The sequence below is a fragment of the Oreochromis aureus genome, linkage group 6 (assembly GCF_013358895.1).
Source record: "Oreochromis aureus strain Israel breed Guangdong linkage group 6, ZZ_aureus, whole genome shotgun sequence".
In the NCBI taxonomy this organism is placed as follows: domain Eukaryota; kingdom Metazoa; phylum Chordata; class Actinopteri; order Cichliformes; family Cichlidae; genus Oreochromis; species Oreochromis aureus.
This window is the reverse complement of record NC_052947.1, coordinates 20,165,397-20,190,792: the sequence shown is the minus strand read 5'-3', so window position 1 is coordinate 20,190,792 and position 25,396 is coordinate 20,165,397. Positions and strand designations below refer to the sequence as shown.

Below are 25,396 nucleotides of genomic sequence, written 5' to 3'. Positions count from 1 at the left end.
TCAGAATACTTAATAAATCCCTATGGAAATTATGTGGTTACAGAGGGGAGATGTAGGTATTAGCAGTATTAGGTGGTATTAGTAGTATTAGGTGGCTGAGCAAGCTTCATCTGTTATTTGCTAAAGGAGTACTGTAATAGCAGCAAAGAGAAAGTACACCAAGTTCTCCCAAATACCAACGTGTTATTTGACTGTCTGCTACTATTTCAACACATCAAAGCAGTGCAGTTTTTCCAGCAAGCTATTTTTCCTTATATAAAAAAAAACTGTGTAAGTTCTAAAGTTGTATTTTAAACTTTTTTAAACAAATGTTGATTTATGCGGCAGCTGTGCCGGCTCCGAAAGCGAGTTAATACATTCACAGTGCAATACATCAACAGCTTCCTTCGTTTTCTGTAAACTTCATTAAAAAAATCAGTCTAAACTTGATGCACTGCAGGACTTAAAGGATGCAACTTTAATTGCAAAAATAGAGGCAGTATTTAGTTCTTAGAAAATATTTATTGCAAAATATTTTAACGTGTTTGAAATGGTATTAACACAAAATGAAATCCAAACAACAATGGCATTTACAATGGCATAAACAGATGGCATTTACCTTGAACGTTTTGTAGCTTGACACTGAATTTCCTCTTAAACTGGAAAACCCGAAAAAGCTGAAAAAGCAACAAACATTGAAGACCTTTGGAATTTGTATTCAGGCCAATAATTATGGAACCTACAAGAACTTAACATTGTACAAAAGAATGAATCTGAACTTTTAAAAGAAAAAAAAGGTTAACATGAGATATGTGATCAATGAAAACCCAAAGCACGAGGATGAGTTATAGTCACATTGTTATCTAGAAAAATGAGACTTCAGGTGTTCCTTCAGTGCCGGTATAGTGAGAAGCTCTTTGTGACACACGTGGCAGCGGAGAGGTAGCTTCAACAATTCACTGGTGCCTTCTTTCACGGTGACCTTTCCATCAGTTTCAAGCATCTGAATGACATCTGCAGGAAGAAAAACACAAAGTGTTTTGAGTCCACGGCATAAATGATTTGCTTTAAAGCCAAATTATTTCTAAGCAGGTGTTAAAAATAAACTAGAACTGTTCTCACCCTTAGACTCGATGAAGTAATCTGTTGTAAACGAGTTCCAGTGCTTTTTGTTCTTTAAACAAGGCGAGTCAAAGTCTTGGCTGATCACGTGGAGGTGAACATGGCTTAAAGGGAGAATTGAATATTTCAAAGACACATTAAAGATGTGTTTAAGATTAGAAAGTAAAGTCTGAAGCATTTACATTTCAAATTGTAGCCACAAGATGGCAGCAGATGTCTAAAACAGCTTCTGTGCTCCAAGTTTTGTGGCGCTTTTATTCTAAATTAATGTGAGAAGAATCTAGACGCTTACACAGTATGTAGTAGTTATTCTAAGGTAACAATCGTTGTTTATGTGTCAGACATTGGGACCACACCACAATTTATTAGATTTCTTTTTTAAATACAAATATTACCTGCATCACATTTCCTTTGAATGGTTTTAAAGATGTTTTATGTGTATTTGAAGTGTTTTATATGAAAAATTAAAGCCAGATCAGAAAAACGGGATAAAACATTAAAAACGCAAATTTGAAAAATCAGAGCCTTTCAAAATGAAAACATAAAAAACAGACATAAAAGTAAACGTTCAATGCAGAAATGATGAGTAATTAAGGTTCAGTTAAACTAACCGTAACATGAAATGTACTTACTTTAAGCTTAGAGTCTGCATATTTTTTTAATTAATCTTTATTCCCAGAAAGTTAGGATATCCTTTCAAAATTGCTTCTGAGATTTATTCTTCTGACACTTTTGTTTTTAGCTTTTAAAGACTATGTGACTGATTTCATAAGGTTTTGTGTCTGAATAAAAATCCCTAACTCTAACCTCTTAAACTCATTAACTTCAGAGCTTCTTTGACTTTGATAACCACATTAACTGCAGCTCAGTGTGTAACTGGTAAACAAAAAAAACAAAAACAAAAAAAAAGATGTTTACTTTGAGTTTTAATTTACTTTGAACTGTCTTTCATTTCCTGAATTTCTCTCTACAATTTATTTATCTATCTATCTTAATGTACTTCTTTATTTCATTCAGTCTTTATTTTATTTGGTGATCTCTGAAGGACTTTTTAAAGTAGATTTTGAAAAATTCTATATAAAAACCATTAATTATTATCATTATTATTACTATTCTTATTCTAACTGATGTAAAACTACATGTTTTTTTTGTTGTTTTAAATTGTCTGTTATAGCAGTCTCAATAAACACAACCCCTTTAAAGACTCATCAGTCAAATTGTAGTAAAAGGACTAAGTCTAAGCATATTACCTCCATATTTTTAGTTCAAGTTCACAAAATCATTTCATATAGTCTAAATTTTCACCTCATGCTTGGGATGGCGTGGTATCCCGTGCGGAACTGCACCGAACTACAATCTGGGTGTTGCTGAATCATCTGGTCAGCGACTTTCTGCATGTGTTTCACCAGATCACAGTGCTCAGTGCGCAAAGCCTTCAGGCTGGGAATTGACTGCCACGGGAGCACAAGCCAGTGGTGGCGAGCTTTGGGGTATTTATCTTTAATGACGACCACTTTATCATCCTTGTACACCTAGTTAAAAAAGTTAAAAATTGGATATTAGAGACTCAGAATTCAATACAGTAAATAATTCAGTTCTATAACAGTAAACATCACACCATGAATCGCTTTTATAGAACGGCTACCTGCATGTTGGGGTCTTGCATTGATGTCTTAAGGCCTTGGCTCCAGTGTCCAGCATTTTCCTGCAACAGATATTAGAGAACATGTTTCTTCTGGATAATGTATTCATTCAAACTCAATACATGAAAACAATCCAAACATTTTTTTTTCCTTACATTTGTTTTTGGGGAATCAGCGTGACTGACTGACACTGAGATCCTTTCTGTTTGTTTGGCTGCTTTCACACTCTGAGCGTCCCTCTGGCTCTCTCGGTCCTCTGTAGTGGACTCTCGCTGCCTTTTTGTTCCACTTTGGCTGCCAGTGGGATCCTCTTTGAACTGTACAGTGTAGGGGTAAAGCTGATTGACAATATGAAGGCGCTGTCCAGGCTTTATTTTGACCTCACTGTCTTTACCGACCACCACGGAGTCTACAGAAGTGGGGTTTAAGCCCAGCTTTGGAATGAAAAGGGGGATATAAAAGACAGATTGTAAGATTATATATTAAGAAGTGGAAGATGGAAAAAGTTGAACCTCTTTATAGATATTCAAAATATGAATGTGTAAGTATCTTACCTGTTTGACTTTGACATAACCTTTGTTGCATTCTGCTTTCAGCTCCACTGGTTGGAAAAGGATAACATTTGCACAGGTCACACTTTCCACATTTTAATGATAAAATCTTTGGGAAATTTATAATAGTTTAGACAGTCAATTAAAAATGCTGTAAATGGGTTTGGGTTTCGTCTGGGTCCTCCAGCTTCCTCTCACAGTCTAAATATATACATGTCAAGTTAAGTGGTGATTCTAATACACCCATGGATGTGATGCAGATACGCTGTTTGTAGTGTATAGGTATAGGTTAATGTATGGTTTTGGTTTTGTCTGCTCAGTAAGAAAAAAGCGCCTAAACCTCAATATTACAGAAATGCATTTGGCCCTTCAGTTGATTCATCTACGGTTAATCAAAGCCTCATCAGAAATGGTCTCACTGGAGGGGTTACAGTCAAGATAGAAAGAAGGGAAATGGGGAGAAAGGGTTTCAGTTCAGGTTCTGAACTGGAATGAAAATCAGGGGCAACAGATTTTATAAAGTGTTAAATCCAAATGTAAACATTTTGGTTCAATTTGTTGTTAATATGTAAGAAGGAGGTCAGGAGGACCACAACAGTAAATGTCTACAGGCATATGTGAAACACACTGGAGCCTCTGTCTGTGTTTCAGTCAGTGTTGCTGGAGATCTTATCAAAATTGATGGAATTATGAGTGCAAAAAGCATCTGAAAAGCACCTGATTGGCAACAGCTAAATTTTTCAGCATCAGCTATCATCCTTAATAAAGCAGTCTGTGATTCATTGTGAGGAATAATCTGTATATATATACCTTAATGTAATCTCTGTGGTAGCTATTAAACTTTTTTTAATCTTTCTTTTTTATTTTGATTAAAAAAATCATTATTTCAATAGTTGATCTAATTGTTAACGAAGCTAGTGTTTTAGACTGAGATGCTGTTACCTTGCTGCCGAGAGCATTTTTTGTCTTTGATGGTTGTTTCTGGCCCTCGCCCCAACACAACAGTCTGTAAATGAGGGAGCTGGATGGGTTTATGATTTCCCTCCTCGCTGATAAGCCAGCAAAGTGGCATTTTATCATCGTTTGTCTTCGGCCTCGCAACCAGGGTTTCTTTTTCCAACAGTTCACGCTTGTTTGGATGACTGGATGCATCGTCGCAGGAAATAAACGTCACCGGACGCGACTTTCGTTTACGATAGAGGCGGGTTAGAAGAACCTTCTGGAAGAGTCGCTGTGAGCGGAGGTTGTGAGGTAACATCATTGTCTTCATATAAGGTTGGAAAACAGTAATTATCTGTACACACGGTGTTTATCACGAGTGTCTTGTATTTTTTGGTCTGTGTTAAGGTCGAGAAAACAACAAAGCTAACCTTTTTTTTTTTTTCCTTAGCCGGGCTAAGTAGCTCAAATAGCCTCGTAGGGCCCGAGCAGCCCCAGTTTGTGCCCCTCATGTATCAGCATACATTTAACCACCGGATTATGTAAAACTCAAGTAACTAGAGATGTCTGAAAAGGCGTTTGACAACACTGCGAGTTGTTTTTATTGACTTATAAAAACCTCTGAAACCAACTGGATACAAACATCTTGTCCAAATATACTGTGATTGCAACCTTCACACAAATAAAAGATTACAAATAGTTGAGTCGCCAAGTTTTGCTATCGCCTCTAAAACAAATATGGCAGGTTACTCAACGCTAGACACAAAGCGAAGGCACTTCTGGTCTGTGCTCCTTTTTACAATGGAAAAGGTGTCTTATGTAGGATTTGCTAATTATCTGACTGTTTTTAAAAGGGCTGGATTGAGGCTGTATTTGTGTGGTGCTGGTAACTGGTAGCTAATTCTGTGAATCCCCCCCAGGGAAGGGATTTAGTGACTCTGTTATGATATTAAGGAATAAGTTGCTGGTGTAGTTTGGATCTACTTCACCCTTTAGAGCAGGGATGCGAGACTCGATTCACATTGTGATTTGATCTTGAGTGGGCCAGATCGGTGAAAGTGAAATAATAAAAATGCTGCTGTACTGAAATAAATCTGTCGGCAGGACTCTTTAGGCTTAAAGAAAGAAATGTGTCAAATTAACATAAAAGTTTCTGGTAATTCATTGAGTGTCTGGTAATTATTTTTTTAAGAGAAATTGTCCCTGAGTATTAGATAGTGAAAAAACAGGAACGTTTAAGTTCTTTACTTACTACTCTGCTGTACTATAAATGGCCATAAACTAATGAAAATACAATTAGAAGTCCAAAAATTAACGTCTGTTTGCACATTTTTCAATGCTCTCCGGTGGGCTAGATTGGAGTCTTTGCTGGGCTGATTGTGGCCCACAAGCTTTATGTTTGACACATGCCGTGTCCTCTGTGGTCACAAGATCTCAGCCCAGCTCAGCTCAGATTCACCAGGAGCTGAACATTTATGAACTTATTTCAAATATACTAAGTAGTATGTAAATTACTAAACTTCTAAGTTTAGCTTAATGCAGTATTTGTAGCAGTACTGTACAATTGGTCTGAACTTTGTGGTGCACCAAGAAGTTTAAAGGCTGATGAATAGTAAGAGACGCAATCAGATCCTGTCACACCTAAAACCAGTTACTTTTTGGTGCTATTTTTATACACAATGTTGAAAGATAAACATAGCCATATAACTTGAGGGCTACATGAAGACACTGTGTATATTTTACAGTTATCAAAATTATTTGATTAGCATTCTGGCTGATGGAGTTTAGAGGTTTTTACAAACAAAACTGTAACTGAATATTTGATTTTATTTATTTCAGTTTCTCAACGCAAACATGGTCAAAGAAACAGGTTTTTACGACACTTTGGGTGTGCCACCCAGCGCAACTCCAGATGAGCTGAAAAAGGCCTATCGCAAACTGGCTTTGAAATATCACCCCGATAAAAATCCCACAGAAGGAGAAAAGGTATCTACTATTTTCTTACTCTCATTAAATCAACAGGTGAGACACACATGTCTTCTGACACTGTCTTACTTCTCTTTTTTCTTTTCTTCAAGTTCAAGCAGATCTCACAGGCCTATGAGATTTTGTCAGATCCAAAGAAGAGAGAGATTTATGACCGGGGAGGTGAAAAGGCTATAAAAGAAGGAGGAACTGGCGGTGGAGGTGGTGGGGGCTTTGCATCGCCCATGGATATCTTTGATTTGTTTTTTGGTGGAGGCAGTCGGATGCACAGAGAACGAAAAGGTAGGTGAATGTTGAGAGAATATGGCTGTGAAATAATATGTAAAGCTGTTTAGTTTGCCTGTGTTAAATATGTTCTCTGATTCCATGCCATATGAAAGAAAACTGGTTCTAAACTCAGACACAAAGAGTTTGAATCTGTTAAATCTTACCATGGCTTTGTGCTGTGTGATCTTTAATACCACCCTACCCCCACCCCTCCACCCCCCCAAAAATTTATTTTTATTTATATTTTTTTTTAACATCAAACTGACTAAAAACAGTTGTTATTGTGATGTAGAGGGTTTTTTTGTTTTTGTTTTTGTTACAAGGGTTACCACTAGAGGTCAGTCATGATACAGATAACACAGGTCTGCAACCAAAAAACTGCACAGGACTTTTTGATTGTTTCTTATAGATTTTTACTCACCGAAATCGGGAAAATATTTTTAAAATTCCATCTCGTCAGATTTTCTTGGAAAACTGTTTTCAGTGTAATTAAGCATACAATTTCCCTTTTTAAACTTAAATCTGGTATCCTATACTTGAGTCAAAAAAACCATATCTAATTAACGATTTCTTACATTCATTAATATTTCTAAGAGCGAGACCCAAGAGAAATACAAAAAGAAAATGCGAGGTAGTGAGGGGGGTAAGTGGGGGGTGGGGAGGTTATTTTGTTCATGTCAAAAGGTAAGGAATCTCAGTTCTATTAAAACATTTTTAATTGATTTTTTTTCATCACTGTTGTGCTTTTTTTATGTGAACTCCTCATGTTTTCCAAAAGAGTGTACATGATGGAGGGAAATGGAGATCATTTTAGGATTCAGCACCCTAAAAAATTTGCCAGAAATTTTTTGCAGACTTGTGTAATTATTATTTTTTTTTTACAGACTTGTGTAGTTGGCAGAGCCAGAGAAGGCCACGGAAACAAAGATTGTCAGCACTCATAGTTTTAGCTGAGATAAAGTAGAACAGTCTTTAAAAGCGTGACAGTTCATGCTCATATGGTAAGAGACTTGTTAGTCACGGGTACACATGCTCTAAAAGCATGCCTGATTTATGCTCTGTTGTGCTCTAAATGGGACCATACTTTGCAAAGTTAACATTCTTCTGTTTTTGTTAAAGTTTTACAGAGGAAATGGTAGTAGGGGCGTCTTTCTCTTAAATCTCTTTAACTTAAACAAATAACTTTAAAGATTTTGTGCTGACAGGTGTTTGCGGGTTTAATAGAGGAGAGTGACAGATTATCAAAAAAGTATCAACAGTCTAGTAAACTGGACAGAAAAAGGGCTATGTGTTAGCCTTGCGACAGACTGGTGACCTGTCCAGTGTGTGCCCTGCCTCGCCCTAAGACAGCTGGGATAGGCTCCAGTGCCCCCCATGACTCTGAAAAGGGAAAGCGGATGGATGGATAAAGAAAAACTACAAAGACCAGATCAGATATACATAACCATATGAAATGTACTAGATTTCTTAAATCACAGTGTGACCAAGAGGTTTTCCCATTTCATATCAGCTTGAATAGTGATGTCTTTACTGCAGAAGATTTGCAGATTTGTCTCAGACAAGAATTACATTTGTCAAAGAGACTTTGAGAAATGCTTTCAGAAAAAATGTCTCACTCTTCAAGGGTAGAGTGTGAATGCGTGAGTTTTGAAATTTTTTTCCTACTTAATACTGCATTTCAAATGTCACATATAAAGCAAAAACAGCGAAATGAAAGCTTATTTTAGTGGTATCTCTGGGAGACCTCTCAGACTTGCTGCTAAAATCTGTGATATAACTAACTGTGCAATATTGCCCCCAGGGAAGAATATTGTTCATCAGATTACAGTGACGCTAGAAGAGCTTTATAATGGAGCAACAAGAAAACTTGCTGTCCAAAAGAATACCATTTGTGACAGATGTGAAGGTACGTTTCTCTTAAAAAAGTTGCTTAGATGTTTGTGAGATGTGCGTCACATCAATCTGGTGCAAGTTATCTAACCAAATGGTTTCTCCTGCATTTTTCACTTGGCAGGTCGTGGAGGTCGTAAAGGAGCGGTACAGGTGTGCATGTCTTGTCATGGTACAGGGATGCAAGTCCGCGTACATCAGTTACTTCCGGGTATGGTACAGCAGATGTCCACAGTGTGCCACAGCTGCCAAGGACAAGGAAAAAGAATCAGCCAGAAGGACCGCTGCAAAGCATGCGGAGGCCGGAAGATCCTACGACAGAAGAAGATCTTGGAGGTCCACATTGACAAAGGTGAGGGAAATATAAAACTTTGTTTGCATCTGTTTGGTGGGCAAACAAGGAAGAAACTAAACCTGTACATATGTTACCTGGTGACATTTGCACAGGAATGAGAGATGGCCAGAAAATTGTTTTACATGGAGAGGGAGACCAGGAGCCGGGACTCGAGCCAGGCGACATCATCATTGTATTAGATCAGCGAGACCATGGACAGTTTACCAGGTAAAAAGAAGCCGGTCTTAACTGTCTTTTTGTTGTTTTGAATGTTAAAGTTGACAATAAACCAAAGTAGACACACTAATTCTCACTTTTTATTTTCTACCATTTTAAAAATTTGAACTTGACTAATGTTACGGGGCTATTTGATCACTGTACAACCATAGTGAGACTTGTTTTTGGTGAGTGTTGGGCTCTGTGCAGCTTTTTATGGACAGAATGTATCAGTATCAGTGTTCTCCTGAACAACAGGTGTCTCCACACCGATGCAAAGAGTTGTGTTAGCAGCATGATACAGCTGTTTCTGCCCTGGACACAGTTTGCGCTTTACCATCACCCTCTCGTCCTTTTGTGCAATAAAAATGAAAGTAATTTCCATGTCCATGCTGCAGGCTAATGTTTGACTTCCTGTTTTTTTTTGTTTTGTTTTGTTTTTTTTTTGGTCTTCACTTTTGTCTAACCAGGAAAGGAGAGGACCTCATCATGTCCATGGAGTTGCAGCTGGTTGAGGCTTTATGTGGTTTCAAGAAGCCCATTCAGACACTGGACAGCAGAACTCTCCTCATCACATCACATCCAGGTAAATCAAACTGGGAAATGCTTTTCAGGAGATGCTTTGATTGGCAGTCACATTAGTGTATGAAAATATTCTTATTTATAATGAAGTAACATCAGGAGGTTCAGGTCTATTTTTGTTTTTTGTTTTTTTGTTTGTTTTTTTTATCATCCTGCTTTAGATGAAATGAATATATTATTAAAAAATGCATTCAATGAATAATACTAGTATCTCACGCTACCCTTCAATATTGAATTTAGAAACTGTCATAGCGCTCTTCAAGATAAAATCCAGCTGATCTTTGAAAGATCTCTCTGTGAGATGTGAACCATGTTTTAGATGTGTTGTGTCATTGTGATGCCCTCCTTTTCCAGAACAGTTAAAACCCTTTTATTTGACAAATTTAAATAAACAGTGATGATTCTTTTTTTTTTAGCTTGAGATAATTTGTAATGAACCTAATTTTATTATCAGCAATCAAGCAAGCCACATTTCGTGTGGCTTGTACTTCACAGTGAAACTAGGCGTGAAACTAGGCCACCTTGTCAAGACCACTGGACCTCTACTGTACAATAGTTGAAATAAACTACAAACTCATTCTTTTATTTATTTTGATTGAAAATGGAGAAATAAATCATTGCCTGGTTTTATCCTGTCTCCTGTGTTTTAATGACTGAAGATTTATATATTTGTTTGTGGGTTTTTTTAAATCACAGGGGAGTTGATCAGACCTGGAGACACTAAGTGTGTCCTGAATGAAGGGATGCCCATGTATCGCAGGCCGTTTGAGAAGGGGCGTCTCATTATTCACTTCTCGGTAAGAATCTCGTTGGCATCTATTGTTTGTTGGTGGGGGGATTTTTATGTCTTTGTCTTTTATATATTTATGACTATATTACAAACAAATAAGCAAAGCACCCAATGAGGGTCATATTTACAAACATCAATGTCAATAAAATTGTTAGCATTTTTCTGCATTATAATATGCCCATATGGTCTATTGTGGCACCGTAACTGAGTCTATTTACGGATGTTTCATTAGGTGGTGTTCCCAAAAGCTAATTTCCTCCCCGAACATAAGCTGAAGGAGCTGGAGCGCTATCTCCCAGAAAAGATGGATGCAGAGCAGCCAGACAGTATGGACGATGACCTCTACATCTATGCTGACCTGGAGGACTGTGACTTTGAGAACAGGAGAAGATACAGAAATGAGTGCTACTACATGGACGAAGATGACTACGCCACCACTGGTGGTGTTCAGTGCCAGACGTCTTAAGCAACAGCTGGCCTTTGTCTATTCCAGAAGCTCAGATCCTCATCTCCAATGCAAAGCACCTTTGTGTTTTTTTTTAATCTGTGCACTTCTAACTTTATTTTCCAATTAGTCTCTTTAGCTTGTTTGAAGTTGATTCATAAAACTGTTTCCCAGTGCCCTGTGAATGTTAAAATTGCAGGACTTGAACTTAGACGCAGTTCAGTGGAATTCCTCGTCATCTGGGACCTTTTTTTTTTTTTTTTTCTTCTCTCATTCACACTGTGATTAAAGACGAGGGGCTGGTATAACAGAGGATTCAGGGAAAAGAAGAACAGTGACCACCTGCTTTTTGTGCAGTTACACTAAAACCGATGCCAATATGTAGAGAGAGACAGTTGTTAAATCAGGCATTGAAAACCACTTTTCGAAGACTCATCCATTTTTGGTGTCTGTAGCTCTTTCAGACATGAAACTTGTAACAGGGCTGAATCTGTCTGAATCAGTCTGTTAAAGTAACAGCATTGTGTCTTTCAGACAATGTTCCTTATGCCTTCATTCAGACATCCCCGTGACTGTGACAGAGAGCGCCACGGTATGTGCACGATATCAGCTTTATTTGTAAAAGTCTTTGTTTTTACGGGGGCGTGCATTGTCAGTATTGACCCTAGCAAAGTTGAATTCTCTCTCTGAATTTAATTTTCTCTCTGAGCAGTTTAGCAACTGAGCTGGTGTTTTGTGTTCTATAGTGAGCTGATCAGCCCACAGAGCTACAACAGAGACATGCACGCTCGTAATAGTGTGGGTGTCTCTCTGTTGTGACTGCATGCAGTCAGCCAAATGCACATATTTCCTGACCTAGTGAGTTTGCTGCTGTAACTTTAACTCTTTACCCCTTAAAGCCTACTAGGAGTAACCCTTGAAGTTCTTTTGTGAAGAGTGGTCACATTTCAGGCCTGGTTACAGTACAGAATCACAGCAACACTTCAGAAAAACAGGAAACTGTTTTAATCCTTGTAAAACCACGTCTTAATTTATATACAGTGAGATGTCAAAACTCGTTTTTAAGGGAACAGGTGAGGTCATCAGATTTCGTCTTTATGGGGGAAAGAGTTAATGAAAAAGCGATCGGAGTGCTGATTTATACAGCTCAGGCATGCGTGTGTGAAAGGGGCTCACGAGGACCAGGTGGTGGTGGAGGAGCTTGGAAACTTGATTTAAAATATTAAAGCTGTTGTACCCTTTGAAGGGCTATTTTTTCAGACCTTCTATGAAAAAACGTGACAGGAGAAGTTTGAAATGAGTGTAATCATGATTAAGACAGGGAAACGTGAAGTTCAAGCCACTTAATTTTCAACTAATGTTTGAGTTTAGCGTTTTTTCTGAGCTGCAGTCAGTTGTCTGTGACGATGCCGCGCACGTCTAGTATAGTGCAAGTGTGAGCGTGTGTGCAAAGGTATGTGCAATCACCTTATATTTTGAGAGGCTATTTATAATTCTTGTTATACTCATTTACATTTCATAATTCTTTTTCTTTAACTAGAATAGGTTTACATGCTAATAATAAAAACAAAACATATTCTTCCCCGCCCCGCTCCACATTGCCGCAACGCCACAGTTCACCCTCTTCCTGAAATGCTCATCCTGAATGGTCCAGCCTGCTCTGATTGGGTCAGAAAAAGCTGTCTGTGGATTAAGTCTTAAGTTTCTCAGGAGCTGGGAGTGCATAACGACTCCTGCATTCAGTCATTGTGACAGTAACAGAACTATTTGAGTGCTTTGCCTATGGCTGAGACATTTTAGAGACATTTCTTTCTGTGGAAAGAAGAGAATAACTTCCTTTTTGTCCGTCTCTTTCTTACCCATGTGTGTTCCCTGACATTTGTTTTCCTATCTGTTTTCATTTTATAAAACAAAGCATAACCAGGGCTATTTTGAATAGGTATGATTTTTCTTGGGGAAACAGTGGCATGGTTGTGGCAACATTGTACTTGCAAAGGTTTCTAATGTCTGCCTGTTTTGTTTTTTTTTGTTTTATTTTACTTTGTGGGTTTAAAATCATTAGAAGACAAAGTGTTAAGACTCCAAAATCAGGAGTTTTAATGACAAATCAAACCAGATATTAATATTTTTCAATATTCCTCGTCAACCTTGTAAAAGCCAAATGAGTAATGGGAGTTTATGGATGGGCTTTTAAAATAAATAAATCTGCAAACTTAATACCTCATTAAACTGTCTGCCTGTTTGAAAGCCTTCTCATAACTTGAAGTTAGTTGATAATGCAGTTTTATTTTTCTTTCTTTTTTCTCAATGGTGTTTGCCTTGGATGTTGTAAAACAGTCATGCTCACATAAGCGAGGGCCTCCTTAAATAATGTAAGTAGTTTTTGAACGCAGATGTGAATTTGAGTCCTCGTAATGTAAGGGGATTTCAATGCAAAGAGTAATTCAAGTAAATGTTGCCAAGGTTTTAAATGAACTTGATGCATGTTTGGACCAGTGGTCTACTTGTTTGTGCTCATGTTTTCTAAATAAATGTGATTTAATGGTCTTTCTAAGTTTCTGTGTAACCGTGCTTGATATCTTTTAGAAAATCTGTCTCTACTGTTTTTCATTAAACTGGATTTTTATACCTAGATATTAAAATTCAGACACCCTAATACAATCTAAACCACTGACTCAAAGTATTTTTTTTTTCCTCTCTCTCTACATCTCACACTCTAGTGATTATTCAGTTGGGTGGAAATTAATATAAAGTCTTTCTTTTTTTTTGCTGGGCTTTAATCTACAGTCACCATACATCAGATACAGTCGTGATAGCACGCCCTTTTTTTCCACTTCTAGGATTTTAGATATGAGGGTATATTTTAAAAAAAGAATTCCTGGTCCTTAGCAGGTTCTGAAATTAGTTACATACAAACTTCAATTATTTAACAAAAACTAAGATAAAACACCAAAGTGGTGTGTGGAAGATGAGGTATACCCCATGATTCAGTAGTTTGTACAACCACATGTAGCAGCTTTGGCTCATTTGTTTATGCACAGCTGTCTCAATCAGGCTCAGGTTTTTATCCCTCCTGTTGTAGATTTGCTGCTGTGTTTGGGATCATTGTCCTGTTGCATGAAGTAATCTGGGGCAAGTTTGAGCTGTCATACAGATATCTTCACATTTGAATCTAGAAAACGTTGATATACAGAGGAGTTCATGGTTGACTTGTTGACTGTAAGGTCCTGTACCAGTATGTTGTTCATCATTTGTAGTTAAATAATGTTGGAATCTGCTGGGAAACGGATGATTTTTTTTTTTTAATGTTTTGATATGTAAAACAGGACTGAAAGAGAATGTATTTTTTTTTCTTTTTTTTTACCATGACTGTATAATTACACAGGGAAAAAAATGGATGACATTCTTTTGGGCTTTGAGATTTTTTTTTCATCACTTTTGCAACAATTTTAACTACAAGAACATGACATGTCACACTCTGGAATGCAACTTACAAACCTGTCAGGTTCTACAACCAATCCTCTTCTACATCTGGAAACTTATTAGTGCTGAGCAGAAAACGATTCAAATTGATTGTCCTTTTTTTTTAAAAAAAATGTTGCAGATGCAATACTTGGATTCATTGCCACGTCAGGAACAAATTTAGCACTAAAGTGAGTTATTATAAAATAACACGAACACCAGATTTTGAATTTTATTATCATTTGTCATGTGGTTGGAGATGTTATGTACAGCATAATGAATATACCAAAAATAAAGAATTCAGTCGCTAAACAATATCTCACAGTGATAAATGACGACAGTACCAGGTAGTACGAACAGTTACCACTAGAGGGAGTCTGTTGCAGGTATACATACCCTATCTATGCACAGGAACATCAGACACAAGACAATAAATGTGTAAAATACATTTGTTGTTTATGCACAGAATACAAAATGTGTCACTGGAGCTCTGTACAGGGTTATCAGTCATCATGCATATTTTAAAGGACTACAAAAATTACTGTAGAGACATATGTAGGCAGTGCACTGAGGTAGCATGCAGGGAACGCAGAGAACAAATAAATCATGACATCAGAATCGTTATTTGGATCAAATCTAAAAATTAAGAATAAAAAAACATTATTATAAACCAAAGCAAATCAATCATATACCTGATATTGTTTGTTTATGCCCAAACAAGAGGCGATTTCTATTATAACTATTTTCACAACAGTTCACCATCATGCATTTTCATGTCTAATAAAGACAGAAGAGATGAAAATGGGGATTCAAACTGGTGAAGTTGGATTCATGAGGAAGAAGGTATAGGGTATGGAGGACCTAAACAGCATTGCAAATGGTAATGAATTACAAATAAATTACTCCATAAATAAATAAATCAAAAATATGGAAGGAAAAAACATGTTTAAAGTGCAGCTTTAAATTAATTTTTTGTCGAGAATTTGCTGACTTAAAAAAAACATGAATATTAGCATTCTTACCTTAAATTTTCCACAAGGAATTAAAAAAAAAAGAAACCAACATACATAATCCTTTAAAGTGGGGGGAAAAACTTTGATTGGTAAGTTTATTTATAATTTAAAGATGGTTTTTCATATTCATTGATTGTGTTTTCAAAGCATTTTCATGGCACAAATAGATTTTAATACACCATGTCAACAGCTGTGTAGGTCCTCCACAATATAATGAAGGTGACACTTTAAGGCTTCCATAGCCTCAGCAGACCGTCTTCACTGTACGTGGCAATCAGATTCTCATGTGGGTGGTGAGTGATGCCAATTACGTCTTTCTCGTGAACCTGTGGGTGCAGCGAAGACAGATCAGCACACATTCTCCATCACCCATTAGTCGCTCCCACCCACCTCATACCCTGTTATTGTTACTCAGCAGCAGTGACATGGCTAAACAATAACAACACTGTAAAAAAAAAAAACTGCTGCAAAGATCATGGAAATTATTTACAGTAATATAATGTCACTTTGATGCTACAGATGGGTAATTTTACACATTACTAGGTGATTTCTAGACATCAGTGTGCCAAGCCTGGTTGGAAACTAACAGAGATTTTGTGTATTAAGGAAAGATTTTGTGTTTAGACTGTGATTGATATGGATGTGTAATGGGTTTTTTCCTCTAGTGGAGTGCCTAGGAACACCTTTAAAGTTTAGCCAACATGGCGATTTATTACATCTGGCCAGCGTTCACCTTTAGACTAGTTGTGAAAATCCATTTCTCTAAATGTGCAGTAAGAAGAGTAAGTAATATGCAACAGAGCTGAATGCTAGTAACACCTCAAGAAAGGCAAAAAATAATTGTTAACAACTTGCAACAAGATGCACTGGCAAAGATGTGCAGCTATATTTTACGGTGATAAACTGTTTTAGGAGGTCACAGTAGAAACACTGAAATAACAGTGATAACTGGTTGAGACCAACAGCTGACAGTATGCAGTAAAGCTCATTTTCTTACAGCGTGTTTTGGACAGTAAGTAAATAAAAGTTTCAAGCTGCCAAATCCACTTTTTTGTAACCTAACATGGAAGCTTATTAGAGTGTAGACAAAAAACACTAGCAGCCCAAATTTTAATAAGATGCATAAACAGTTTTAATAATAAGTGAATATTAGCAGCAGAGCTTACAGTCAGCGTTTTCTCCAGCCTTCCTGTTGTATAGCTGAAGCAGTAGAGCACTAAGTCCTCCCCCACACAGTAAATCCACTCCCCGCGGGGTGACAGGGTGCAACACACAAAGTCTGCTCCTTTCCTGTCTGAGCTGAAGGTCTTCACAGTCTGAGGAGATGAGAGAGAGAGAGAGAGAGAGAGATGTTAAGCTTCCACAAATATATTCAAGTGTGAATCTAAAACAAGAACAAAAGGTTGAGATAAATAATACACTGTAAGTAACTTTGAAAATGCATTGTCTTTTCAGGTAAAGGAACCGTTTGGGGAGGATTGTTTTGGGGGGAAATGCACAAAAATGTGCATTCTTTCCAAATATTACATACCACTGTCCTTTCTTTACATGGACCTAAATCCTGAAGTCAGTCAAACTTTACCTTTAATTCAGATTTGCTCATTCATTTTAAGGAGCTATTATGCAGGTTTTGTTACATTTTGACAAAGACTAGAGAGTTTTTCTTCCACTTCCTGTCATAGACTGGTGGATTTGTCCACTAGCGATGTTACTTGTTGTAAACTACTTTTCTGAAGTCTTCAGTTGAGTGTATAAGCTATCATCTGCTGTTTTGTAGTATATTTTACTGCTAAAAGTACCACAAATTACAAAATGAAATGTATTCGAGGCAGACTTAAAACTGCTAACGAAGATCATAAACGGATTAGGAAAGTGTTTACTGAGACCGAATAAGTCACCCCACACTGGCCATTAGAGAGAATGTAGGTTTATGACCACAGAGGAGCAGCATCTTGGCCACCAGTGGTTCCCCTCAGCATCCTAGTAGACACACCTATGATGTCAATTTCACAATCCTATGTCACCTTGTTCTGAAGTTATCGAATTCAAAAGGTTTTGACTAAACTTGACCTTGAGGTCAGAGGTCACTTCGAACTCATCCAAGATTTTGAGTAGTTACAACTATGGTCTCAATTTGAAAGTCTTACATCACTTTGTTCTCGATTTATCACAGTCACAAACTTGGGTATCCACGCTGCCCGCCCTCCTGGTGGGGTGATGACAATACCCAATCAGCCTTTTATGGTCATTTTTTTATCTAATGATTATTTATTATCTAATTAGCTGATTTTTTTTTTATAGTTGGTGTATGATTGTAGTCATTCTGCTACAAAAATGTATGTAATGTAATTTTTGTACTGTAAGTCAAACTTGATAAGTCATCACCTTTAGTCATAATCTAATAGTCACTAATTGAAAATGAGTTAGTAGATGAAACAGTAATAATAACACTGTTTAATGCAGCTGTAATTGCATTAATGATAAGCATAGCAAAGTCTCGTTCTTTAGAGTTAAATGAGATTCTATGAGAAGAGTAAGTTGCTCTCACCTGGCCATGCATGCTCATGACGACCACGGCGTTGGAGTGGTTACAAACCACAAAGTGCTCTGGATTTTGGGGGAGAGGGATCACGTTGTTGACGGGGACATCCGGTGTCCTCGACAGACATTTAAAAGTGTGGATGCACTCACAGGATTTTGTGTTCCAAATCTGAACAATACACGAGGAAAAATCTCAGATTTTAGAGTAGCTCAGCACTTTCTCAGCTGTCGTGTGTAATGACACCAATCAGAACAGATCTGAATGACTTTGTAGAGTCGACTAATGTGGCTCCATGCTGTTAATGCAAATTGTACCTTCACAGTGCCATCTGATGAGGCGCTGATGATGTGAAATCCATCTTGAGTGAAGAACGCATCGTTTACGAATGATGAATGGCCATTTAACTCCTTTAGCGTCTTGCCTGACCTCAGCTCGTGGACTCTGGAGATGACATTGTTGAGGAATTGATTGAGATAAAGGACACTGAAATGAATTAAAAGGGCAGTGCTGAGTCATTCTAACAATCCCCTCTTCAACTCAAAGAGGGGATTTTACTCGACAGCGGATGAAATGTGCCACTGAGCTGCTGCTGTGCTATTTTTAGCTCCTCTGTGTGGCTGGGTGCAGATTTACTTAAACCGTGACAAAACGCCCAATGCCTACTGATTCGCTTCCTGTCCTGCAGGACGATATATCATTTGTAAACAATCCACCCCGCGTGTGGAATTTCAAGCAGAGGAACACGTTGCAGCTTTGTGCCTGAGCACATGGTTCCTCGGCTACACCCACACAGCACATGTGCTTCCAACACTGCGGAGAGGCTCAGCCCACACCCCCAGGAGTCAGAAATAACATTCAGCTCCACAACGGTGAAGGGGATTCAGTGCGTGCGTGAGGGTGGGAGCGAAAGGAAGACATCTTTGTGCTTTGTAGGCACTGCGTATTTACAGGTGCACAATATATGTGAACAACATGTGACGCCAGGCATCGACTGCTGCCAGTAACGAACTGCCTTCACCTTTCACTGGCATCTCGCACTTTTAGTTGAGCATGTTTTTTTATGACTTGTTGCGGGAAAAGTATGATTTCCAAACACGGATTTTGTAGCTAAAGTGGAAAAGATGCTGAGTCACTGTAGGCACAATTTAAAATGTGCTCTAGCAGACAGTTTAGAAAGCATTAAAGGATTTAAACTGCCAAATATCCAATCTACTTTTCAGTTTCTTGCTAATCAGCTGTGGGATGTAGAAAGAGAGCACTGCTTTCCTCCTGCTGAACTGACGCCCATGTGTGCACCTTCAAAACTTTTGTGAATCATGTGTGAGGGCAGTCAGATCTCTCGCTTGCCTCCCACGGTAGACGAGGCAACTCTTGCCACAAGGCTCTCAATTTAAATGGTTTCCTCTTTGCTTTTGTTGTGTCTCTAAAAAATTTTTTTAATGAAAGCAGATTTTCTTTTTCTTTTTCAAATTAGTACAATTTTAAGCTATTTGTGTGAAGGGCTTTACATCAACCACTTAAAATCTACATGCAAATATATTTTTAAATGTGAATATATTACTTATGTGAATACAGTCAGTGTTAACCCTGCAAATTGAAACGTAGAATTTTAATGTTACATGTAAGTTATTTTAATAATGTAATCAAATATAAACACACTCACACACAAATTCTCTACATTATGTTGTGCAAGAGGAATAGCTGCAGTCTGCAGCGTGTTCACTACACAGAAAACATGACAACATCGAATCCCACCTGATGGTGTGGTCGAAGGAGGCACTGAGGATCTGGTTGCCGTCTTTGGAAAAGCCCAAACAAGCCACGCCTTTGTTGTGAGCATGCTCAAACCTACGCATACACAAGCCGCTCTGGATCTTCCACACCTTCCCCAACAACACACACACATTTCAAAAGAAAAATCAAAAAATATATTAAGTCAGCAATATATTCATAAATCGTATGGATACAGTTATTGATTGTTTATTTTCTTTGGAAAGTTAACACACAAATATGAATCCATCCAACCTTTATTTTGCCATTCTGAGCTCCAGTAGCCAGTAGATCTGTATCCTGACTGAAGCACATACACAGCACAGCATCATCCATCATCATGAAGCTGTCTTGGGCCTGATACTTTAAATCCTGGTTCATTCATTCAATAATGAAAACACAAAATTAGGAAAATGTGGTATTACACAGTATGTAGGAGGTGATGTGTTTAATGCATCTCAGTATTTTTAGTTTCCTGATTTGAAATATATTCACCTTGCTAATTTTTCCACTGTTGAAGTTCCAGACCTCAATAAAGCCGTCTACTGAACCCGTAATTAAATACTTTCCGTCGGGTGAGAAACGGGCACATTCCACGTGCGACCGCCGCCCAAACTGCGCACACAGAAAAAGCTTATTAACGCTCGCAGCTCGCAGCACACGTGCTTTCCTGTTTGATTTGCAGCCTGAGATTCACACGCAGACAAAGAAAAAAGGCACTAATTAATATTAGGAGACTCCAGGGAGACATAAAGTTTTTCAATAGCCTGCTGTTGTGTGGGCTGACTATTCTCACTTAATGACCTTGGGCAGAGCATGAGCATGGCTGAGCAACTCAGGCTGCTCCATCTGGATAGAAGTGATGAGAGCACAGCCAGAGACTAGCTGAAGTGCCTTCAGGTGTACAAAGTAATTAGTTTGCAGTGTATGTGTGTGTATTGGGATAATAACCAATGAAATAACAACCTCTTATTTAACCTTCAAATGATGGACAAAAATTTGTACAGTTATGATATATTCAATCATACAAATGTGTCCTATTATTCTTTTTTCTGCCTACTTCTCCAACCACTTGTTGTGAGGTTGTTTTTTTATTATAGGTGTTAATTTTATTTTCATTCTCCATTTCTAATAAGTATATTGTAATGTTTTGCAGTGAAAGATCCAATTCAGTTAGTACATGTTGTTTAACAACCGAGTAGCCAGAGTAGACAAGTAGGTAAGCCTGCTTCTTTCAGGGATATTTGGACAATGTTTGTAGGCTTGTGGCCCAGATAATATATTGCTGGTGGAGATCTTTGTGTGGATGAACAACTGGCAGCGTGCAGAGGCAGGTGCACTTTCATGTAGTACATCCCTTCTAAACCAACCAAGCATAAAGATCTGGTGAAGCTGTGATGCCTTTGGTATAGATGATTAGGGGTTTTGGGGGGCTTTTAGAATTCTGAAAAAAAGTCACATTTCTGGGAAAATCAGACAGTATTCTGAAAAAAGAATTCTGTTTTTGAAAACAATTTGAAATTATAAGAAGAAAGTCTATTTTGAATTTTAAAAGTCAGAATTTGGGTGCGAAGGGGATTTTAGAATTTTGAGAAAAAAGTCAGAATTATGAGTTTTTCCCCCCTCAGAATTAAAAAAAAGAGCCATGACATCACATATTTTTTTCCATTGGCCCTAATCAGCTTCCATAATTTGTGCCTAGAAAAGACTGAAAATTGTGACTAATTATATTATAACATGTTAGAATATCTGCACATAAAGGAAACAGTGTCGGAATGATAAACACAAAAAGAGCCATAAAAAAGTTCTCCTGTATAAAACGTAACAGTGTCATAAATCACCCCAATGGATCATTTAGTTGTTAAAATAAATTTGGTCACTTGAGTGCTCTGCTAGAAAACAAAATCATTTTCCAAGCGCCATTACAGACCTTGATGTGGCGGTACAGCTGGTTTGGAAAGGTCTCTTTCTCCACATATTTCTCTTTGCTGGCAGATGTATCAATGGTCATATCAGGGGAGAGGTGATCTGTATACTGCTGTAGTTTCATAGACTGAAACACAGTGGGAAAAAGTCAGCAGAAAAAATAAAACAGTGTAAATCTCAATAAAATCAAGAATACGAAGAACTACCGACTTTATTTTTTTATTTTCGTGCTGTGTCCAATAATGTAATGCAACTTCTGGCAGCAAGAGCACAAGTTTCCCACTTTGAAATATTGTCCAAGTCCAGTTTCTTTCTTGTTTTTTCCTTTATTTTTAATATGACTGTTATTAGCCTTCTGGATTAGACAAGTTGTAACTTAAAGTAAATGGAGGCTATTCAGAACTTTGCTGTTGCTGGCAGCACTTGTGTAACAGCTCACTAACAAAAATAGCATCTTGCACAGGAGGATGTACAGTACAGTATGTCTTTGAGAATTGAGAAACTCAATTTTGAGAAACTCACTATGCTGCCACATCAATCATTCAAATTAAAGAATATAACTGAGCTTGTTAACATGTCAGGGATGAAACTGCTTAAGAAAATGTAAAACAAAAGAATAAACGTTAAATATAAATACAAATGAGGGTCTTGCTCTTGTTTTACGACTGGTGCACTGTTCTTTTGTTGTTGTTTTTGTAGCTTACCTGCGTCCTTTGAACTTTAAATCTCTCAAAAACCGGTTACTTTTTGACTAAATGTGCAGAATTTGGAGGTATAAAAACATTAATACATTTTTAAGTATTTTACACGGAAAGAACTCTGTTAAGAGTCCTGATCAGAAGACACAAAAGTGTACATGTGATCCATTTCACCTGGAAAGGAAACAGCCCAGTGACTGTTATTTTTTATTGGGATTTAACCAAAACTGTCTGGAGTTAAATTCTGTGCTCGTGTAAGACAGTCGGAAAGATGGAAGGACTGCAGAAAAGTGTTTGTTGCCTTAAGGAAACCCTAATTAAAGTGATGCTGTTGTATAAAAAATACATAAAACTGAGGTCATTTGTTTGGTATCTTTGACAAACTATCGCACAGTGTTGTCTCCATCGATTAAAAAGTGCTACTTTCCCTGTAATTAGAATGAATTTTTCAGAAGGATATCGATCGGTACACTTACACTGACTTGTTCCAGGAGTCCTATGAGGCGGGAGGGGGGCACCACGCTGACCTCCCTCACCAGAGCCTCAGCTATGGCTCTGCGCCGCTTCTCCTTGCTGCTTCCTTTTGGGTACGCCTGCAGTGGGATTTAAAGGATGTTAGCTATACCTATGAAGCGCTCTCTGACGCAGCTGTCCGAGCGCTTTGCTTTCTTACCTCACGAGGGTCAAAGTAGGAGCAGGTTAGCAGGTTCTCCAGGTGGCCGTACCTTTCTGGCTGGGTCTGCTTCAACATGATCATCGGGTCAGTTTGCCTGAGGAGTGAGCGAGCTGCGCCCACCTCCCTCATTTCAATGAGCTCCATAACAACCTGTTGAAGAGAATGTGATCAATTAAAAATAAACAAATAAAGCCAAGGAAAGCATTAGCTGAACATCCAAAGACTAACCTGCTCATAAAGGTCAATGAGTATGTTGTCAGGCAACTTGAGAGATTCAATAGCCAGCAGGACAGAGTCCCAGTGGCCCTTGTTTATATCTGCAATAAAGCTTTCAATGCTCTCCACTGTGTTGAGGGAGACGGTGGTTTCCTCTTGTAATGTGGTCAGCGTCCGGTAGAGGTTGTTCTCCTTGAGGTACTGCATTATCAGGCGGATCACACTACGGAGACATAGGGCAAACATTCACAGAAACAATATCTGATTAGGGATGGTGCCACACGTGGGCACAACCTTAAAAGGAAAAGGTCGCAGCACAAAAAGGGCTGTCTCATGTGGACTTTTGTTCCACTTTAGAGCCACCTGCTGGGCATAACGCTGTCCTAGCCACAATCATGATCAATCCTAGAGGAAACTGTGTGGTCACAGTTGCTCCAAGACAGTAAGAACAGTAACTAAGTAAACTAAAATAAATAATACAATATACAACAAAGCTACAAAACCTAACAAATCCGTTCTAATGAATACAAATAAATCTAATTATAAACATCCTAGTATATTACGTATTTAAATCTATTGAATTGACAGTCAAGGTGCCCCTTTTATCTTCCTCATTGCTTGACGTTCATTTTTATGGTGGCACCTTTAGATGGCACCTGCAGATTAAACGAACCTCACCCACTGATTCCACGAGCCTGTGCTTTTGTACTAAATTAACTCCACTTTAAGCAACACAAAAATTTGACATTCCTGTAGTTGTCTATTCCTGTACTCCCCACAGGAATGACTAAACACCTCCACCACCACCAACAACAACAACAAAAAGCACACCCACACCTTTACCAGGGGGGTGGAGAGCATCTTAGATCAACAGGCAGATGTGGAGGAAGCAGCAGCCCCTGACTGCAAAACAGTCCGAACCCCCCCCCTCACACACACACACGCACACAGCACGACCAGAAACATTTGAGCAGCCTCACGTGTCAAATTAACCACACTGGTCGCATTAAACTGGATATCAATTACTGGAGGTTTCACGGCAGACAGGACAGCAAAAACAGCGCAGTTAACACAAACTCTAAAGGCTCAGTTTACGCGGCTTATTTTTACAAGTTAAAAGGAGAAATAAGCAACGATTCCATACACAGGCGCCAAAATATGTCACCTAATAAGCGATGAGTGCATGACAGCAGATAAACCGTCTTATTTTCTGTTAAAGTCAAACAGGTGGTACAGTCCGATCACTTTTTTGTGCACACAAACAAAGGCAAACAAAGAGCGCACTTACTCCGCGGGCTCCATCTCCACAGCCATGCTGATGCTGATGTTGTCTCCCTGCTGCTGCTGCATTGGACTGACTGTTGTGGCGGCTCAGCTCTCCTCTATAAGCCACGTGAAAGCCGTGTGCTGAGGACCACCCACTCCACGTGCTTCTCCTGTGTCTCCCATTATTTTATTTTATTATTATTTATTTATTTTTGCGGTAGGCACCATTTCCAAACCCTGTGATACACCCCACACACTCCCTCCCTAGGAGTGGGGGGTGACTGAAAAAAAAACGATGGTTTCGGAGCACGTTGCGTGCAGGAGACGCGTCTGCCGCAGCCACAGCAGCAGCAGCACCACCACCACAGACAGAACCTCGTGGCTCAGAGCGTGCTCCTCTGTGGGGGCCAAAACATCACTCTTCATCACTCTGGCCGTCCTCTAACGGAAACCGCCTTTTTGTCCTCAGCTCATCGGTATGCGCACACAGACCTGAGTGCGCATTACGAGCGTCTTTACAGTACCAGTCCCCGTAGAGCACACGCGGTGATTAACTTGCCTTCCCTATAATTAGGCGCTACGGTTATAAAGCTTTTCCCTGGCAGTGGGTGTAAATCAGCCGCGACATTTGCTTTGCTTAAACGTTTATTTTAAACAGCCTGCTTTTCGGCATATAGGCACACATTGCACAGATCTGCGAAACAAACCCGCCGGAAAGCCTCGTTAATCCATAATTGGGTGTTTACCCTCATTAATTCTGCGGCGCATTGGGAAAACTAATAACCACCCAGAGCTCGATTATCAAACAAGCGTCTGTGTCAGCTAACACGTAAAGAAAAAATAGGCTACTGAATTCTTCTCATATTCACGTATTATTGGGAGCCAGTTGTCAATATTTAGGCCTTTATTCCACCCTCTTATTTTGAGAGCAGGCCTGTGTGAGGAAATTAAAGCAATAAATGAATTCGATAATATGATTACTGGCTAATAATTAGAGTTAGGTATGAACATGCGACTACGACTACTGTTGACGCCTGTTGTCTATCACATCTGGCATTGTTTTTCTTCAGATGGCCGACATGT

General features: G+C 38.5%; 3 protein-coding genes across 4 annotated transcripts; 1 reads left to right on the top strand and 2 right to left on the bottom strand.

Annotated features, from left to right (window-relative positions):
- Positions 1-481: 481 nt before the first annotated feature.
- Positions 482-4,568, bottom strand: aptx (aprataxin). The gene is made up of 7 exons (XM_031757928.2): positions 4,238-4,568; positions 3,299-3,345; positions 2,900-3,178; positions 2,747-2,806; positions 2,407-2,633; positions 1,102-1,205; positions 482-993 (listed from the first exon to the last, which is right to left on the bottom strand). Exons 1-7 carry the CDS (start codon positions 4,563-4,565, stop codon positions 839-841), a joined length of 1,200 nt encoding a protein of 399 aa, XP_031613788.1. The 5' UTR covers positions 4,566-4,568; the 3' UTR covers positions 482-838.
- dnaja1 (DnaJ heat shock protein family (Hsp40) member A1) lies at positions 4,416-13,411 on the top strand. 2 transcript variants are annotated; one of them, XM_031757927.2, is made up of 9 exons: positions 4,416-4,546; positions 6,074-6,220; positions 6,313-6,502; positions 8,289-8,393; positions 8,502-8,729; positions 8,825-8,939; positions 9,398-9,513; positions 10,206-10,306; positions 10,532-13,411. In XM_031757927.2, exons 2-9 carry the CDS (start codon positions 6,089-6,091, stop codon positions 10,763-10,765), a joined length of 1,221 nt encoding a protein of 406 aa, XP_031613787.1. In that variant the 5' UTR covers positions 4,416-4,546; positions 6,074-6,088; the 3' UTR covers positions 10,766-13,411. The 2 variants fall into 2 exon arrangements, with proteins under 2 accessions (XP_031613787.1, XP_031613786.1); XM_031757926.2 differs by having other exon boundaries at positions 4,478-4,570.
- On the bottom strand, positions 12,117-25,071 carry LOC116334490 (WD40 repeat-containing protein SMU1-like). Its single transcript, XM_039613155.1, has 12 exons — positions 24,336-25,071; positions 23,060-23,270; positions 22,829-22,981; positions 22,632-22,748; positions 21,462-21,584; positions 20,027-20,146; positions 19,787-19,903; positions 19,517-19,644; positions 18,076-18,202; positions 17,768-17,929; positions 16,386-16,535; positions 12,117-15,545 (listed from the first exon to the last, which is right to left on the bottom strand). Exons 1-12 carry the CDS (start codon positions 24,395-24,397, stop codon positions 15,447-15,449), a joined length of 1,569 nt encoding a protein of 522 aa, XP_039469089.1. The 5' UTR covers positions 24,398-25,071; the 3' UTR covers positions 12,117-15,446.
- Positions 25,072-25,396: the final 325 nt, after the last annotated feature.